Source organism: Clupea harengus, chromosome 9, assembly GCF_900700415.2.
Source record: "Clupea harengus chromosome 9, Ch_v2.0.2, whole genome shotgun sequence".
In the NCBI taxonomy this organism is placed as follows: domain Eukaryota; kingdom Metazoa; phylum Chordata; class Actinopteri; order Clupeiformes; family Clupeidae; genus Clupea; species Clupea harengus.
The window spans coordinates 1,919,942-1,939,499 of record NC_045160.1 but is presented as its reverse complement, the minus strand read 5'-3'; the positions used below and the strand labels follow the sequence as shown (position 1 = coordinate 1,939,499).

The 19,558-nt window shown below is 42.6% G+C and overlaps 1 protein-coding gene across 6 annotated transcripts in view; it reads right to left on the bottom strand.

Annotated features, from left to right (window-relative positions):
• Positions 1-2,471: 2,471 nt before the first annotated feature.
• The window catches only part of cadm2b (cell adhesion molecule 2b), a 134,202-nt gene continuing 117,115 nt past the window's right edge, over positions 2,472-19,558 (bottom strand). The window contains exons 6-12 of one of the 6 annotated variants that reach the window (XM_031573020.2): positions 16,416-16,577; positions 15,561-15,651; positions 14,566-14,744; positions 9,228-9,254; positions 4,878-5,000; positions 4,614-4,719; positions 2,472-4,022 (exon numbers count right to left, since the gene is read on the bottom strand). In XM_031573020.2, coding sequence (XP_031428880.1) covers positions 3,896-4,022; positions 4,614-4,719; positions 4,878-5,000; positions 9,228-9,254; positions 14,566-14,744; positions 15,561-15,651; positions 16,416-16,577 — 815 coding nt within the window. In that variant the 3' untranslated portion in view covers positions 2,472-3,895. Of the gene's footprint in view, positions 4,023-4,287; positions 4,720-4,877; positions 5,001-9,227; positions 9,255-14,565; positions 14,745-15,560; positions 15,652-16,415; positions 16,578-19,558 lie in introns of those variants that run through there. The other 5 variants (XM_031573024.2, XM_031573021.2, XM_031573022.2 and 2 more) reach the window with 5 other exon arrangements.

Here is a 19,558-nt window from a genome sequence, read left to right as displayed (position 1 = left end):
TACAGAGAAATGTCGACGCTGGAAGAGGCACGCTTAGACCAGCTCACTGAGCAAATCAATAGCAGGTTAATTTCAGTGATCCTTAGAAGGGCAAGCAGGCCTTGCAATGAAAGCCATTCTTTTCCTCATTTTGGTCTACTTTAAGAAATAATTTTAAAAGTAACCGCATGCTGGCTGTACATTTTGCACACCAGGCTGAGATCGGAAGAATGGGTGGAATAACCACCAGTTCATCTCCATACTGTAATGCCTCCATATTAAATGTGTGGCCTCACCAGTGCTCTCCACCAGTGTCATGTAGGCCTTTGTTTGAGCTCTCTTGAATGCAGAAGAGCAGCAACCCATGAGAGATGACCCGAGAGCAACTCCTCTCTCCAAGCATTACTGGCATTGGCTGCATTAGGTCTTGGCTCTCTGAGAATAATTACCACTCACATTTTCACTGACGCACACAAAGCCTTTGCTTTCATCAGATGGCTCTGAGGGGCAATAATCACAAGCCTCATTCTCCCCCGGTCGTCCTTGCAAAGATGTATTTATGTGTGACTACACGCTGCTAAGCTAGAGCTCTGTGCCATTGTTATGGCCTTGGCGGGGGTTTCATTACGGCATAACAGCGTGTTGCCCACACCTATCCTCTGCCCGTGTAACTACCCTGCCTTATTATCAGCGCTCTATGGGGAATCAGGGCGTGTTAATGTCATCAGGATGTGCCGACTAAACAAATCACGGCCACAAGCGCTGACACAAGTGATTTACAGGAGGTGGCAAGTGCGCCCAGAAGTTACACAGCTGGATGAATGTGTGTTTATGTGCTTCATTTGCAAACAGGGCCGTGCCATTCCCTCCAGTGTCATTGACCTCAGAACGTGTCTATCGATTGTACAGAAATAACATGACCTCCCATGTGCCCGACGGTCGCACCGGTTGGACTATCGGAGGTCAAAAGAATAATACCTCCCCAACCACCTTGTGTAAACTTCAAGACCGTGGAGCCCTTGATTTGCGAGCTCATTGAAGTCCCACAGGTGTAAGCTGCTATGGAGATGGGCCTCAGAAGGACACTCCTAAGATGTCGGAGGATGGTTTCTCTGAAGCGCACAATCTCTGCTCCTGAGACTGGTTTTCAGGTCAGACGCATGTTATCCTCATTTTTTTGCAATCCTGTTTTATCTTCAAAGGACTACCCCCCCACCCCACAGATCCCAGTCGGTTCACAGCATAGATTATTTAACACAATTATCATGCTCGAGAAGTATAAAGAAGAGGGATTTATTTGGTCTGTTTAAGATTATAACAAATCTTCTATTGACTTAACTACTTGACAAGGAAAGAACATGTTTATATATCGTAAATAGCAGGAAAAAGATATTCATCAATAACTCATTACTGTATCTTCCACTTCACTAATTTAACATTTCGGCGAGAGGGGAAAAACATATCACAGCACGTACAGTGTAAACTAATGGGTAATTAAGACTGACAAACAGTGTTGTTTATCATAGCAGAGCATATGCACAACACATTTAATGTGAATGAGGTTGTTGACTAAATACTGAAAATATATATCAGTTACTGAATGACTGGCTGTAGATACAAAGTGTATGAATTAACAGGAAACTCCTAGTGAAACTTTTTGTCTAAATTCAGACACGTTAATTAATATTGATGAGGTTGCAGTGCTTTTAGTCAGAAATACTGTATATATATCTGTAGGTGGCAGCAATATTTAAAAGCAAATGTCATACTATTGCTATCCCATATAAGGTAGTCTAGATTCCACAAATTGATGGTGCCCATATCATTTCTATCAATGGGCTGGCTTGCTTGCCAATTGGTTGGGCACATTTCATACATTTCATACAGCTAACAAAGGCTCTCCTTTTAGTGGTGTCTGCCAGGTTTAAATACTGCAATGCTCTCATTCAATACACTATGCAAAGTCCCAAGCAGCCTGTGCTGTAGAGGGCCGTTTGAAAGGTAAATATGGATAAAATGATATGACTACAACTAAGCCAGTAAGGTTGTTCACCATTACCATTCACTGTATAGCTTTAAGACGTATATGTGTGTGTGTGTGTGTGTGTGTGTGTGTGTGTGTGTGTGTGTGAGTTCTATACAACCAATAGACACTGATATTAGACCACACCAGAGTCCACTTTCGTGTCTATCCGATCTTAAACTTACCAACTATCTGATTTATGTTTACCGTTTATGTGCATTTTCACTGTTAACTCTGAAAATGGAACATCCCAGTATACACTCAGTACAACATTTTCCAGTTTATGTGTCTGGGGCATAGACTTTGTGTAGTTTACAGAATGTCTCCTACTAAGATAACCAAACCATTTAGCCTCTTTTATAACCACATCCTAAGATGGTGTCAATTTCTGAATCAAATGGTTCCCTTCACAAGATAACACTCAAAAACAATCAGTGTAGCAGAAGAAAGCATTTGACAAGAACACACATTGTTTGACAAAGATATTATCAATGGATATCTTAATGAAGACAGAATACAGTATAGGAGCAGTATACAAAGCTTGTACAGTCACCAGTGTTAAAGAAAGAGAACAGACAGACGGTTGTGCATATTTTACTCATTTCCTCACTTTTCCCTTTTTCTTACAGAGGCATTGTTTTGAAAAATGGATATTTAATACTGAAAAAAAAAGCAAACCATTCACAATTTTGTACCATAGAAGCAAAACAAGACGGCAAAGCAAATGTTGTAGAAAAATGTCTCGGAAGAAGCTACCTTAGAAATGAAGTATGAACAGTATCAATACGTTTCCAAAGTGTGACGTTGAAGGGATAGCCTGACCTCACCAGTGATTTGGTGGGCCAATAGGTCTGTTATAAACACAAAGGCAATAATGGTGATTGTTGTACTGACAGATTTCTTACAATTCATAATATTAATAATAATAATAATAATAATAATTCATCAGTACTTCTTTGTTGGCATATTTCCTTATTCTGTCTAATTCTAATAACATACTCCAATTGAATCAGTTTTTCTGTAAAAGATAAGCAAAGCAACAATCTACATTATGTTTGACTGAATTTAATAGTTACACAGTATTTACATGCCTTGTGTTGAAACACTTGCTCCTTGTTGATGTGAAATTCAAAAGATGCATGGAACACTTTAAATAGCTATATTTTCTAATATACAAATCTTAATACATATGGGACCCCATATCGGAACAATATTTTTCACCATTTATCACATTAGCAAAATAATGTACAGCAGTATTAACAAGGGGGGCATAAGTATTGTAAACAAAACAATTGTTATTTTTTTCCACTTGATATGTTGTAAAGTGTCACCCATGTTGGTGGTAAAAAAAAAGGGTAATTTTTTAATTTTTTTTTTAATTTTTGATATCTCATTCTTTATAATTGGTCAAAGGTACAGTTCAACAGGAACTTCAGCAATACGAAAGAAAAACAAAGAACAGAACTTCACTCAGCTGTGATCCTGAGACTGCCTGACAATGTTTACCTTCCTCTACTTTGTGCTTCTATATTCAGATAGTTGTGAGAGGGCAAAAGGCATAAACTCAACAGTGCAGGAACATACAGACAGAGATGACAGGTGGAAATTAAATACTTTGAAATCTTTTTTTTTTTTTTTTTTAAATGAATTCTCAAATGTATAATTTCACTACATAACACTTATTAATTTAGTTGTGCTTCACATTTTTTCCTTTGCTTTTTTTTATTCAGGTAAGCATTATTTGGTGTCCATTTATGTACAACAAACGTCCTTTTTCTTACTCCACCCGTGGTGTACACTCCAAGTAACATCCAATGCCACAATGTAACATTTGAAATAATAATTATAATTATAATAATAATAATAATGAAAAAGAAAAAAACACATTAAACATTACATGTGATTCACATTAAAAACATTAATGCATTTTATATATTCTTCTCTTAAAGCGTAATTATTGGCAAAGCCAAGGTTTTCCGACTTGAGATGAACCACATTTCTTGCCGCTTCCTGGAAATATCTGCAAAAAGTATATAACAGATACTGTGAGGGTAACAGAGAAATTGATATTCTGTTGAAAATAATTAATTTCTAGAGTTAACACAGGAAAGTACAAAACACATGTCTGTATATATATATATATATATATATATATATATGTATATATATTGGCACTGCGATGATACCAGATTCAAACAAAGATCTATGTTTTTGTGTTTATTTTGATGTTCTTGAGAATATTAGGTTTCGGGGTGGGTGGGGGGGACAGGGCTGAAATGAGTGTATGTTGTTGTTTAATTTAATTTGACAGTTTGTAGCAGTACAAAAAAGGCATCATTTTTCTGCAGCAAGTGGCTTGTAAAAAGTGGCCTCTTAGTGGATATGTTTTTTTCTCTCTTTCTTTTTCTTTTTTTTTTTTGTTTTGTTTTGTTTGTTTTTTTCTGTGTGCAGGGATGACAGAAGAGAAGAAAAAAAATGCCAGCACTTCAGTCGGACTCGAGTCAAAATGGAGTCCTCTCCTCTGGCCTCCACAACCCATTTGTTGCCATTGATAGTAAGACGGTAAGAAAAGAGACAAGAGGCAAAAAAACAGAGGTCTTAAATGAAGTACTCTTTCTTTTCCTCTGCATGTGCGTGGTTTCCCTCGGCATTGATGATGGCTGTGTCTGCATCGGGCGCGTCCTCGGCTCCCTTCGCCTCATTGGTTAAGTATGTCCCTGTCCACACAGTCCCACAGGTGACAGACACGTCAACACACAGGCACTGGTATCTGGCTTACATAGGCATGCTAGCATTTTTCACTCTCTCCATGCTTGCTATGTGGTTTTTTTGGTGCGGCTGTAGCCGGCCCCTGCTGAGAGTGTGAGGTCCCTACCTTTATGCCTGGCCAGGTAGCGGCCCAGGACGATGATGAAGCAGAGCGTGATGAAGACCACCACCGCCACGACGCCGCCGATTAAGGCGTGGTCCGGGCCGTGCTGGGCAAGGGCGTTGGGGTCTGGAAGGGGAAAGGAGGAGAAAAAGAGATGGAGTTATGAGAGGGATGGTTGGAAAGCCCAGCTGTCTGAGAAGGTGGTAATACCACTGTGTCATGCACTGAGCTCAGCACTACAGGCGCCTGAATGCTGATACTGAAAAACATGAAGCTGAGGAAAAGCTCTGGAGAAACAGGACATTTTAGTTGAGTATTCCCTCCGTCTAACACACACACGATCACACACACACACACACACACACACACACACACACACACACACACACACACACTATACATATATCTCTGTCCCTCCCTTACTCCCAAGGGCCTATATTCCAGGGTGGATAGCAGTGGGTGAGCAAAGTTGTGAAAAGCAGCAAACTTTGAAAATTGTCCGAAGGCCGTGACAGGTCCTGATTCGTTTCTGGGATTTAGCTTTGAAGGAATGCAAGTTCAAGTGGGGTGAGGCCCAGTCGGTGTGGCAACTCCTTGAGTAACCAGCCGCTTGCTGGCAGCCAGTTTCTCCTCGGGTCCTCCACACACCAGCCTCTCCCAGCCCGACACACACACACACACACACACACACACATACGCACATACACTCACTCAAAAGCACCCCTTCCTAGAAATACCCCCACACATTGCCACCGTGTCCCCCTTAAGTGCACTACAGCCACTGCTTTTATTCCTGGACTTTTCCCCAGCTGGCAGCGGACCCCGGGCCACGTCTGGCCCACGTCTGGCCCATCTCCACTGCAGTCACCCGCTAACTGGGGCGCCACGCTCTGGCTTGACCTCTCCTCAGGGGGAAGCTCCGAAATGGCTGTTTGACCCCTGAGGCGTGAGGTGTTCTGCCGCGCGGCGAGGTTGCCTTGCCTTTTAAAAAGCGTCCCGCATCGGGGCTGTAGTGAGCAGACGCTACGGTGGCGGTAGCGGCAACAGCGGCGTGCCTCTGGTTATGCTGCCAGTGCTGCTCTCATTAGCTCAGGTTGATGAATGGGGCTGGCTCGCCTTGGCCGCCGGGGCTCGTCAAAGTGACCCTGAGAGTTTTTCTGCCAACATACGGGGAGATGACCAGCTACCTGATTTTATTTATTTGTGTTCTAATTAATGTATTAATCCAGTTAGGTATGCATTGGTGTGTGGTAATTAGATACCGCAGTGGAGCAGTAAATGTGAACCTAAGAGTGACGAATGAATGTGAATTTTTTGTCAAACGAACTGGAAATACCACAGAGAAAGATGCCAGTAGGGTTCATAGGTCAATCTCGGTGTGTAAGTTTAAACAAAATGAACACGAAATAGAGAAAATCTCAATGTACAATGAGTTTGTTGCTAATCCACAGTTGCTAGGTTAAAGTTATGTTCCATATTCTGTTCCTCTTTAATATGTATTTCTCTCTCAGACTTTTCACACGCACTTTGCCAGTAAGTGTCCTCACTGGGAATCCAACCCAATGACCTTTGCACCTTCCTCCCTCTATTGGTTGAGGTGCAGCTACGTGTCTTACTGTTTGGACTGATTCCATACCTCATCGATTCCACCCACCCTTCAGTCACATACAAGATATATACCAGCATAGCCTGCCCTACACCCACTAAGGACAGGAATAACTTATTGACCCTTGTTGTTTGGAGGATATTAATAGTATATACATGTATGCATGAATCCTTTTAAGTACACTGAATGAAATTGGTGTCTTTACCCTGGGCCAAAGCTAAGGCAGAATGTAGCCCACAGAAGACTAAATATTTCAATAAGAATCCCAGAATAAATGATAATCGCTGCAGAAGGCCCCTGTAAATAAATGATGAGCGTGCCAGACACCTCCAGTCAAACGAATGGATGCACAAATTAACGTTTCGAACTGCAACGGCTTCACAATTGAAACATAATTCCCTGCACACTGGGTTCCACATTTTAGTTGATCAGAAAGATAAGTGGAAAGTTAAAAACTTGAATAATTCAAGTGGTACACCTCAGTCCATTTCACCCCAGTCCTACGTTTCTATCAGGGATTCTTTTTTTTTGTCAGTGAGACAGATATATTCATTTTGGTGACCATTTATTTCCTGGAAGCTGCAGGACCACAGGTTGGGAGACATTTGCAAAGCAGGTCTGGAATGGAGGAATAAGATGGAAATCAGTGTTTCTCTACTCAGGAGATTACAGAGGGAACCAGCTCCAGCCAATTGGGTTGTCCTCTGTTTCTAGCAGAAATGGGTTATTTAACATATCCCCTGGTACCAATACTATCACCATAGTCGCGTGGTTTGACTGTTACCAGAAATATGTCTGTGCGAGAGGGAGAGAGAGAGACAGAGAGAGAGAGAGAGAACGGAAGAAAGGAAAGGAAGGAGGGAATTGAGAGGAGAGAGAATGACAAGGAGGAAAGGGAGGGGGGGAAAGAGGGAAAGGCATAGAAAGAGATGGAAGAATAGAAATCAGAGTCTGTGTGTGTGAGAGTGAGAAAGAGATGGAGGACAGGGAAGGAACAAAGACATGGCTCTGTTTCCAATCCTCCAGAGCGCATTATGTTTTAATAAAGCCAGGAACAGACTTCTATTAATGGTTTTTATTCTGGAGCTTGTGTGCAAATTTCTAGTCAATTATTTACACCCTTCACCTATCTAGGCATTGTGATTCCTGCCTAGGAGACTCCGTTGATGGTTATGATTTCTCTCATTCAGTGTCCTTGACACCTTTGGCGTGAAGCCCGGCCAGATCACCTTTCTCTAAATCATTATCTCAGTGCTTAACATATGGCGAGTGTGCGTCTGTTTCAGTGTGATGTTAGAGGAGGCTATATTTGCTGGTTTTCTCATTTGTCCTCACTATAATGAAATAGCCACGCAGCATACATTAGATGAATCGTTGATATTTTACTGAATACTAAGTATTCAATATTTCCTTATTATGTTGTCATTGCCACTTCGTATCGGGGTTAAACATGCCACTACAAGCGAGTGAATCTAAAAAATACAATCACCAATGTGTAATGGATTCGAGTAAGCCACCCATTCACACCATTCTCTACCGCCCACCATCACCACCGCCCACCATAACCACCACCCACTACTACTCAAGGGGACACTTGTTGAGTCTGCATGTGGAGCGGCCAAAGGAGAGGGTGACACTAGGCTGATGTGACGCCAAGCAAGATGGGACCGCAGAGTGAGACACATTTAAGAAAAAAACACACTAGACTTTACCAACTGTGAGGCAACACCGATGTATAATATATTCTCGCACACTTAAAGCCAGTATCCTTCACACTGCTCTGTGGGGAATGTGATGTGGGCCATTACTTATAATTACATTAAAAAACACAAATTACCAGCCACTAATTATCAAGGAGGGGGAAAAAAGTGAGAGAGAATTCCCGCGAGACGGCGAAAAAAACTCCTGTGAGGAAGCCAAATGATTATCGTTAAACAAATATGGCTGCCGGCCATAGCAGTGCACTCTGAACAAATATAGCGCAAGAAGTGTTTAAATAACCAGACTAATGAGACATAACAAAACGGTATCATTCAACTCCGAAGACACTGACATGCACTCAGTATCATGCTTAGAATGGTCAGTCTAGCCAATCTCTGCCCCTCCCAAAGCTTTTCACGCCCACCCCCCTACAGTGCAAAATGAGCCATAAATCCTTAACCAAATCTTTGTAAACTCGGAAATTGTCAGATTGTGATTTATGATGACTTTGTTTACATCCTTGAATAAGTGGGCATTGTTTAGGAGCAATGGCAGCTCACAATACATTTCCCACAGATAATGAAAATTCATTACATCCCGCAAACACACATTAAACTGCTATTCGTCATGATCAAGAGTTGGCTTCATTTTTTGGCTTTGACAAACCTTTGACCCACCCACCCCTTTTGTGGGTTTTGCTGAAGCGCTATCCGCCTCAATGTCTTCCCAAACTCGTGGCATTTGTTTTTCTCCACTCCTGTCTCCAATTTGAATGAGGAGCTGAGGAGCTGAGGAGCTGTGAAGCGGAAGAGGCCGCTCGGGGGGTGGGCGAAAAGTTTGTGCTGCCTCAAATTGGGCCCGAGATGGAGCACTGAGGCGTGGGTTATGCATCCAGCAGACAGCGCTGCCATGCAAGACAGTGACTTTGAACACATGCTGGGTATGAAGGCAGAATGGGCATGATCCCGGGGTCCGTCGCCACCGCGTCGCGCAATGATGACCTCAGTGCTGGTGCAACAGCAGCTGGCAGTGTGGGTAATATTTACCTGTCGTGGCACCTGGTAAGTCTTTGGCTGTTGCCATGGATGCAAGCGGAAGAGGAAGTAGGGTTAGGGGTTGGGGTTGGGGAGAGGGCAACAAAGGGAAGACGATGTGAAACAGTCACGACCACAATATGGACAGACTTCATCAAACAAAACAAAGACTTTCAACAGTTAATGAGTAGAGGTCACATGCTCTAAGACAATGTCAAAGCACAAGAGTTGGAATTGCCAACAGACTTTTAAGCCGCAGGATATTCATCAACAATGTGTGTGATATTCAGCTGGGATATGTGGTTTTCAAAGTACAGAGAGAAGCTGATCATTCCTTTTCATTCTGAGAACCGAAATCATCTCTATAGTGTCAGGGAAGCCTCAAAGTTAACAAAAACAACTTTCTGAAACTTTTTTTAGCACAGTGCATGACTGCTAATGGGCAGCAAGTTAGAATATACAACAAAACAGCTCCACTTAAATTTGAGTAATCTCTCAGTAATTTGTTTTATATAGGGTATCAGACAACATGTCCAGGAAACTGGAACTTCTAAAAGATTTATAACACACATCAAACCAAAAAAAAACAGACAAAAAAAAATCATTGTATGGGACCAGGTTGTTCTGCTCTGATGTTGTCGTACGTTATTAGGATTCCCCCAGCAGACAATGGGCCTTTAAATGCCTCTCATGTCTTTGTACCTGGACAGATAGACAGGAACAGTTTCCACAGAACATCAGAGGCTTTTCTGTCTATAGTCACCAGCAAAACCTTTTATCCCGATTTGTTCGCTACCAACACGTCTGATGTTGAGAGGTAGGGGTGACACAGCAAGCAGTGAAAGGGAGAAAAAGGATAACAACCCTCCCTCACCCGACACCCTCCACCCCCCCCCCCCCCCCCCCAAGAGTTCAAACAGAACAACACTGATACCATCCCACTCGAGCTGCAGGCAGGGCACATTCCCTTAGGCTCTGGGAATCTGTGCGAACAGTTGCATTTGATTAGCTGGAGCCCTGGCTCCTTTTCACTGCATCATCATCATAAGGAACACAGGGCAGTAGCAGGACAAATGTATAAAAAAAAGAAGAGAAATAACCAGCAAGTTTATTGAAATGCTGTGGTGTGTGTGTGTGTGTGTTGCCCCCCCCCCCCCCCCCCCCCCCTTCTTTTTCTCCAAGAACGGATCTTTCCACCGTTGACTCCTGAACCCCTTCATTAGTCAAAGGGGCTGCATGTTAGGAAGCTTCCCTTAACTTCGACTTCAAAGGGAAAAGCTGTTTTGATCACTTTCTTGAGAGGCATATATATACCTCCCGTGCCCTTGCTTTCCACGTTCAGAAATTGATTGACAGATACATAATTAGGTCTTTAAATAAGGCCTGGGATTTGAAACGCGAAACTCAGCAGTTTAGAGCTATTTGGTGCAAAGTCCCACATTGCGCCTGTCTAGTTTATGGCTGCTCTCAGACTCGTTTCATCAATTTTTTTTCTACACTAAAAGGGTCGAGCGGCCATACGTTATTTATTTTTCAGTGGCAGTGGGTTCAGGGATATTAATTGTTTTTACTGGCAATGGTTCGGACAAATGCACAGGGAACGTTCACCCCTTCTTGACACAAGCCTATCGTGACTGTGGATGCTAATTATGGAAAGCAAGGAATTCATATTGACCAGCCTTGAGCTCTTGCTGTGGTTTATTCAGCCACTTATCCTTTGTGAGTCAGATAAGAAGCCTTGGCATGAGTTATTACATGAGAGCATGATGGATATTTGATGACCGGAGTGCGTACATGGCCATCAATACATTGACAATTGTTCAGTTAAAAGTACATGGCGTAATCCATTAGGCTTTTGCATAGTTTTCACAATACAGTGCATTGCATTGTACAATGCATTCTGCTGGTATATAAAAAAACCTGCCAAAAAAAGGGACTTTGAGACGTTTTTATTCAGAAAAGAGAAAATGATCATGCTGTTGTTCACAAGGAACTGCTATGCTGAGATATGATTGACTCATTAGTCTGCACAACAGCATGTTACTTTATGGAAATTATGATCTAAAATTTGTACCTTTAGTGAATCCAAGTGTGAAAGGGAAGCCAAAAGAAATAATTGCATACCTCAGGTAATGCCAATGGCTGACTTTGCTGACTTGTTTGCATGAGAGGGTGGCTGTGTAAGGAGACATGATGGTGGAGAAGAGCAGCATTGCCAATGAAAAAGGAAGTGAGGAAAATGAAGAAGAAAAATGAAAGGAAACACACACACACACACGCACGCACGCACGCACGCACGCACGCACGCACGCACGCACGCACGCACGTGCGCGCGCAAAGCAAACATGAATCCGAGCAAAACAGGTTAATACCTGCCATCAAATGAAGAGAGTATCAAAAGTAGGAGTCATAAAATCTGAGGAAAAAATACTGACAATAAAAAAGGTGGGAGAGTAAGCTATGGTTTAGATAGTTTTGATACCAGAGAGTATCACTGGCAAGCGATAGTGTGAGTGTATCTCCATGAAAATAAAACTGACAGACTCTTTCTGAGCACCTTTAGAAATTATGTGTTTGCCTTTAACAAAGACAGTTATTGGGACACTACATGGAGCAATTGATTTTCACCCGCATCGCGACCCAGTAATAACAACACAACGGCTGATGTGTAGGCTTACCCACAGAGATGACAGCGTATGTTTTGAAGGAGTTTGTCAAGAATAAACTTGACTTATAATCAGAAAAAAACAGGGCACAGATGTAAGATCTATATTCCCCACGGGCCAAGATGCAGGATGCAGTCACAATTCATCATACCAGCATGGGCAATACCAGATATTAAATTGGTTTGATGACATGGTAATCACTATAGCATCCACTGGTGCTAAGATGCATTGGCTGTCTGAAGGAGGTTTGTGTGGCGACACAATCTCTGAATGTCAGGTGGTGTCAAGGACTCAAAGTGACAAATTCACACATTAACTGTCCATTTCTAATGAGATGTTTCCCATCCGAGATGGCTGCTTTTACCGCTCCGACAGTATTTATCATCCTTACAAAATGTCTCAGACATGTATTACAGAGCATCTCCACCATCTGAGTGTGCACCTCAGCATGGATACGTTCATAAATCGGGATTAATACTGCAAATGGTGATAAATTGAGACCGTATGACTTCAGATGACATTTATTGCTTCTTAGCACCGGTGTCATTAGCAAATTAGGTTCATTCCTGAGCCAAGTTTCACGACTCCACGAAAAGGCTGATAAATATCACTTTGCCGCAGTCAGACATTCAAGCTGAATTACTGTCGCAGATAATGAGGTACTTTCTCATACTTCTTTTTAAGCTGGCTTTTCATATTCCTCTACCTCCAGTGCAGACGATATTTCTGTGGTGCTGATTTGTACTGAGATGCATCAATTTCTTTTGCACAAGTTTTGAAAAGTAGATTGATACAGTGTAGTTTTTCTAAATGCATTCACAGAGAAGAAAGACTCCATCTTGCCCTATCATGGCATCTTTCCAAGTGTGTGGCATTTGTTACTGTCCTTCAGCTGTTGTTACATGGCAAGACAAATTAGGACTGGATAAAAAAAAAACGTGGAGATTAGAAAGATGAAAATGTCTGTGAATGTGAAAGAACGGCAAAGGGGTAATGTCACAGAATAATAGACTTTATTAAGCACAGTCCAATGTTGGGGGTGCTTTTGGAGATTCTTTGGATGAAATGTTAATCAGTGTCAGCAACACACCAGAGGGCCAATCAAAGCATGCAAATCTAGACCCCAGAGGGCAGCCTACAGAACATTTGCATTTTGTGCATTCGAATGGTTGGATCACGAGAGCCATTTCATTACAGTTCATTTGGAGTGGTATTAATTTCACTAATTAAAGATGCTGTTAGCGATAGTATGCATGCTGACTTTGCCACCACAGGAGTCCACCCAGTCCCTTTCAATATGCAGTGCACATGTAACAATAACTGGCAGGCAGGGACGCCAGTCTGTTTGTTCTCCTGATTGGTTCACACAGACCCACAGTGTTTCCTGATGCCTACCAGAATTTGAATTTACATATGAAAAAATGAATCTGCATGAAACGGCTGCTTGAACTTTTTTTTAAGGAAGACAGGTCGGATGAGAACTGTTTTGATTTGTTTACTTGTAGTTCTTTTACATCGATGGGTATGGCATCAGCACCATGCTGAACTACAGCCAGGCGACCACATGGGCTGATGGAGCCAGACATTACTATATGCCCTTTCATTCTAAACTCACTGAATACAATGTTTCTTTCTTACAATGAACCACGGTTGCATTGTGTTTCTCTGCAGAGCTTTCATTCAATTTTTCAAGGTTGGAGAAGTTGCCGGTAAAAGATATCAGGTTCATAAGCACCGATTATATCAGTTTTCTTTTTCTAAGGTGGGGTTGTATAGTTTGACCTGTGTCCTGCTTAGAACTGATGAAGACATCACATCACTGTATCTCCAGTCAAATAGCTGAGGTAAAAAAAAGACAGCCAAACACAGCTGAACAGGGATGAACAAAACCTCAAATAGGATAAGGAAGCAAATCTCCCCCCCCCACCACCACCACCTCCCTCACTCCCGAAAGCTGAGGGAGCTCTTAGGCACGAGAGGAGAAGATGAAAACACGGGATGCTGAGTGAGAGCGCCTTCCTCTCCTGCTGCGCCGATGAACAGGTCCATCATTCCTCAGGAGACTTAATTCCCTTTCCAAACTTAGTCTCCTCCCTCGGAGGCTCGGTTGACCCGCCAGAAAAGTGCCAGCCCATGAATCTAGTGCCATTTCCCTCTCATAACACGCTGGCTTTCCAATTTTAACTTGACAAATGCTATCAGCGCATTTTTTTTTTTTGCTGGCTGAGGCCTTAATTATCAAGTTTTTCTTGGGTTTTCCGCCTCGATTCCCCCCATCCCACCCCGTTCGTTTCCCCACTGTCTTGGGATCAACTTATCTTTCCCTCCAGCTCTGTTTCATTCACGGTGCTAAATCCTGCATCCTTGGCACTTTTCTGCATCTTATCATGCAATAAAAAAAAGGTAAACTGGGCCAAGAGCAGTTGAAAGTTTTGGGAGTGTGCACGCTCTTCAGAGCACCTCATGTGTTAAGTGTCCTGAGGCTTGGGTTGCACTAGTGCATTCCAACACATTTAGAGAGAAAGAACAACAACGAGACAAAAAAGACATTTTGTACCGAAAGGGACAATCACTCAGTTCTATTCATTTACTCTCATAGGCACTTGAGAACTACGCCGCTGAAAGTATCGCACTTGTTCTTTAAACCGCTCATGAATGCCGGCGACAGAGGTTAAGGCACTCACCATATACAAACAGCTTATACTCTGCGATGTCGGTTCCGAGGGAGTTGCTGGCTTCGCAGCGGTACGTTCCGTTGTCAGTTTTGTTCAGTGATGTGATGATGAGGTCCCTGCCATCCACGATCATGCGCTCCACGTCAGGCAGCTCTCCGCCGTCTTTCGTCCATATCACTGGCTTTGGCCTGAATGAGGGGATGGGACTCAGTTCAATTCAGTACAGTTTCAGATGAACACATTTTAACTAGAGAACAATGCCAAAAAGCTATAAGTACTCTACTTGGCATACTTGTTGGCATACTTGTTGGCCAAGACATCTGGCATGAAACAGGGCCTTTATGACAAATGTAACGTGTAATGTTTGGAACGCTAAACAAGACACACAGAGAAAATATATGGTTCAGATTTGTATGCAGTTTTCCGGCAGACCTTAGCAATGTTTTGATGGTGTGTCTTCACCTCAGAGACCCCAGACACAAAGTGTGAGGTAAAAGGGCTATAGGCGAAACGAGGGCATTGTGTTAGCCTAGTTTGATACAGTGCTGCTTCTAAGTGCTCCCCCATCACAGCATAGTTCTCTTTCACCACTGAGAAACAGGTATAGAGTTCATAGCATTATTCATTAAAAGAGCACATTTGTAATCTTTTTTTCTTATTTCTGTGATATTCTAGAGGGGAGCATTTTAATGACTACGGGCTGGCTTCTGGAGAAAGGTCAGAAGATTGGCACGTAATGAACTCTCTATCTATAATTATAGACACACCAAATCCCTTCCAAATATCAAGATATGATTTATCATTATTATTTTCCAGGAGATCACAGAATGGAAATGGACCGCCATTCATTTCTTTCCACTGAGATCTGAGAGCGTGCGGGGACTGTGAGACTGTGAGAGAAGAGGCAACTCTGCAGCAGCTTCTGATGTCTGTGGAACACCGGCACTGAGACTGTGAATGGCAAACTGTGTGTTTTTATTGTGAGAGAAGGGCATGACACTTACGATGGGTTGCCTGTGGAGACACAGTCCAGTTTAAAGTACTCTCCTTCCTGAGGGAATATAAGGGAGTGAAGGATCTCCACACGAGGGGCATCTGAGAGAAAGAGAGAGAGAACGAGAAATATATAGAAAGAGGCTTAGTATGTTCCATAGGTTGGTCTAAGACAACATGGCAGGTGCATATAACATATTGCAATTCTGGAGGGGACAGAAACATCATTATTACTGACATTAAAACTACACAGGCTTCACTACCACAACTGCCAATATCAGCATAGACTCAGACAAATACTTGCTTTGCCTATAAATAACTCCAGACAAGTTGGACACATTTACTGCAATGCTGAGCACATATAGCAGAATCTATATTTCTTTCACTGTCAAGCATATTGCATGAATTTTTTATAACTACCATCCTTTTATACCGATTTGAGAGTTTGGGCTTTAAACTTGTCTGGTAGGAGGGGGAAAAAAGTGTTCATGTCATATATCCTGTGTATGAATGTTTCATCGTTCCCAGACGGAGAAGGGCCTCTGTGTATACAGTATATGTGTGTAACAGGTCACACTCTCCACATGATAAGCTTCAACACTTCAATAGACTAAGTCCAAAGTCTAGCCTGGTGGAATTCCCAGCTATGCACCTACTTTTTGACCCTCAGCACCTCAACCTGCTAAAGCCTTGAAAGAGTTGGAGCACTGCTAAGACTCTTGGCACCATTCTCAAGGAAGAGACGAGTGCTGACCCAAACATATGCTATCGGTCGACCCTCAGTGAGCTGTGAGAACGTTCCTTGTTGAATAATTTAAAATGTGTTGTGGTGCCGTGTCTGTGTCCTGCAGCTGACATGTACTTACAATGGACCTCCAGGACCTCCGTGACTCGCTGGGGGGCGGCAAGCAGCGCCACGTGGTCGACGCTACAGGTGTAGGCCACGCCGTCCTCGCTCCGGTCCACCTGGAACTCCAGCGTGCTCTTGACGGTGAACGACCGCCCCGTTGCGTTCACCTCCATGGTGCCTTCAGAGAGAAAAGGAGTAGAGGGGAGACAAACAGCGAAAGGTTATCTGCCATCCCACCGATGTCGACACAAGCCGAAAGTAATGGACCGGAAAATGGATGAATTTATGACGAAGGGATATTTGCTGTTTGAGCGATTGTTTTTGTTTTTGGGGGGTGATATTATTGTTATTTATTTATTTATTTAGCTTGCTTTCAACCTCGCTGAATGAAACCACAGAAAACACAGAGTAACTACTCTCCAGGCATGCCAGGAATACATTTCAATATTTTCTCCTTGCTTGGGGATCCAACTTTTGTCATGAGCCCCATCTATGGCGGAGGAAGGGAGTTTAATATAAAAAAAACATCACTCTGAGCTCAGTAAAGGGGTCACTGGCATCCTTTGTGTCGAGGGATGACAGCGGCGGTCCAGGCGAGGAGATATTACAAACAGTATCCGCGGATTACACGGGGGGATAGCCAGGCCTGTGGACTGTGAAAGCCCAGGCTCAACAGCATCATGAATGGTTGAGTAAATATGCCCCCCACGAGACCCGTCCCCGGGCACAGGCGAAGCGTGGCACATGGCGCCGCTCCACACATGTACTTCCCGGCTAATGTCGATGTGTATCTCTGTCTCGCACAAGCTCGCTCCCGTTGTGCCTCGCTGAAACTTTTCGCCTCAAACTCATCTCCTTTGAGTCGTTCCTCCTCAATAAAAAAAAAGAAATGTTCTTTTTTTCCCCCATAGTTCCCCAAATATTGATTTTATTTTATTTTTGTTTGTATGTGTGAGTGTGCTTTTTCTTCCAAAACTGTGATGTCTTCTCAATAAGGCTGCGCAAACTTTTAAGTTGAATTCAACAAGAAGGGTCCAAGTTTACTTCAGAGTGGGTAGTTTGCAGCATGGGCTTACTATTGATCCACTGACAAAGCCTTGTTTCATCAGTACATACTGCAGATATTCTTGACTGTTTAGTATGATTGGATTAGCACTGTAGGGCCTTACAAGAGAAGTAAATGTTTAAATCCGCCCCCCTCTGTTCAAAGCAACAAACCAGAAAAAGACTGAACAGATGTGCAATGGCCTGAACTGCCTCTACAAACCAAAGGCATCTGATTCAAGGCCTTCATTCAGGGTTTTTATTCAGGCACTGTAGTGCATAGCATCTCTAAGTCCTTGCTTGGCCTCAGCATGGTGTGGCCACAGCGTGATACTGTGATACAAATCTATGGAAATAACACTCGCCTTTTCCTGACCTCGATATTCACTTGAAGATGCAGAGGACGATTCACTTTGAAGTGCGTAACACAGTGCTGGCAATACTATGATGTGCTGTAGACCTTAGCCTTGTGTTAGCGTTAGGGTTACTACTAGGGGTGCCACGATGACCGGTATTGGCGATACCCATGATATTTAAAAATATTTGGTAAAATCATGTTATAATATCATAAATAATCCAGTGCCAGTAACCGATCTGGTTCATTCTCCAACATAGTAGGTGGTGGTATTGCTCCTTAATGATGGTTGCCACCCGCCATAAAACAGAAAAAAGAAGAAGAAGACGTCACGAAGGACGTTTCATTTCGTTAAATGCTCTTAGAGGAACTCAGGAACGAGGAGCGAGGACCTATAAGCGAGGGAACAGAGGAGCATCCTTCGCAGAAGCGTTTTCTATTGGAATACATGATGTATTCCAATGTGGAAATCCCCCTCCCCTTTCTACACGTGTCAGCCTACAATTTAAAATAAGATGTAGCAGTATATAAACAAACATAAATTATCAGTCAAAAGAAGAAAACATAAAAATATACCAACTTCAATGAAACAGAGATGATTCTGTTGCCTACAGGATTGTGTGTAAACAAAAAAAAAGAAAACAATACATTCATGAGAACAGTAAAATACCACACCTTGTGAGCAGGATTTGTTAAAGGATGGTAGGCCTTCTATTGAGGTCAAAATTGTCTGCAATTTTCACTGACTTCGACACAAAGTACACTACTACACAACTTTTCCTTCTTAACATGCTGTCTTTAAAAGGTCAGTATATGATTAATACTTGCCGGAGTGCAATCATGTCTTTATGTTGTACTCTATTTACCTTGGAACACATTAAGCCTAGTTTTAAAATTGTAATGGAGACCTCAGCAATTGTTATGTTTGCATTTGGCATAATACACAAAGAAAATAATGATGATTAATAATGATATTAAAAGTAGACCTGGATCATTGCAACAACCCAAATAGTTATTTGTTGCCTTTCCGATGGCAATTGCATTCAGTAGAATTATGTTATGATTGATATTAAAGTCCTTAATTTCTTATATGCTGTATATAACAACGGGTCCGTTAAGCAGTAAGAGGTGATGCTGCTGTGTCATCAGTAATTGACGTCTTTTAAAAGTGATGCGCGACTGACTGAGCAAGCACATCCCATTTTTTGTGCTGGTCCTGTCCTTGATTCCTCCATCCTCGTTGCATTCCTACGGAGCCCCTAAAGTCCCAAAAGGTGATATTTTTTTTGATCTTGCACGCACAACTTATTATCTTATGGGAACAAGTTATTATCTTGTGTGCACTCTTTTTATTAGAGGGAGTGGCTAGGACGTCAGAAAGGACGTTAGAAAGGAAGGACGTAGGAAAGGACGTTAGGAAGGAAGGAAGGACGTAAGAAAGGACGTAAGAAAGGACGGAAGAAAGGAAGGTCGGAAGGAAGGATTGACAAATAAGGGAAATCAGAATCAGCCAGTGTGTGCTATGTGGCCACTACTCCCATGCAAAATCCTGTCTGAAGAGATGACAGAGGAGTGACACTCTACCCACGCAAGAAAAGTGTTAGCTCACCAGTGTGGGAGTTTTTTTTCGATTTCGTAAAAAGATGGGTGTTAGAGACCTCGGTGTGCAGGCGTTGCCGATAAACAGTAAGTGCAGATTTCATCCACGGTACAAAGAGTATGTTTCACTTAGTTTGCTAGCCCTGAAACGGTAAATATTA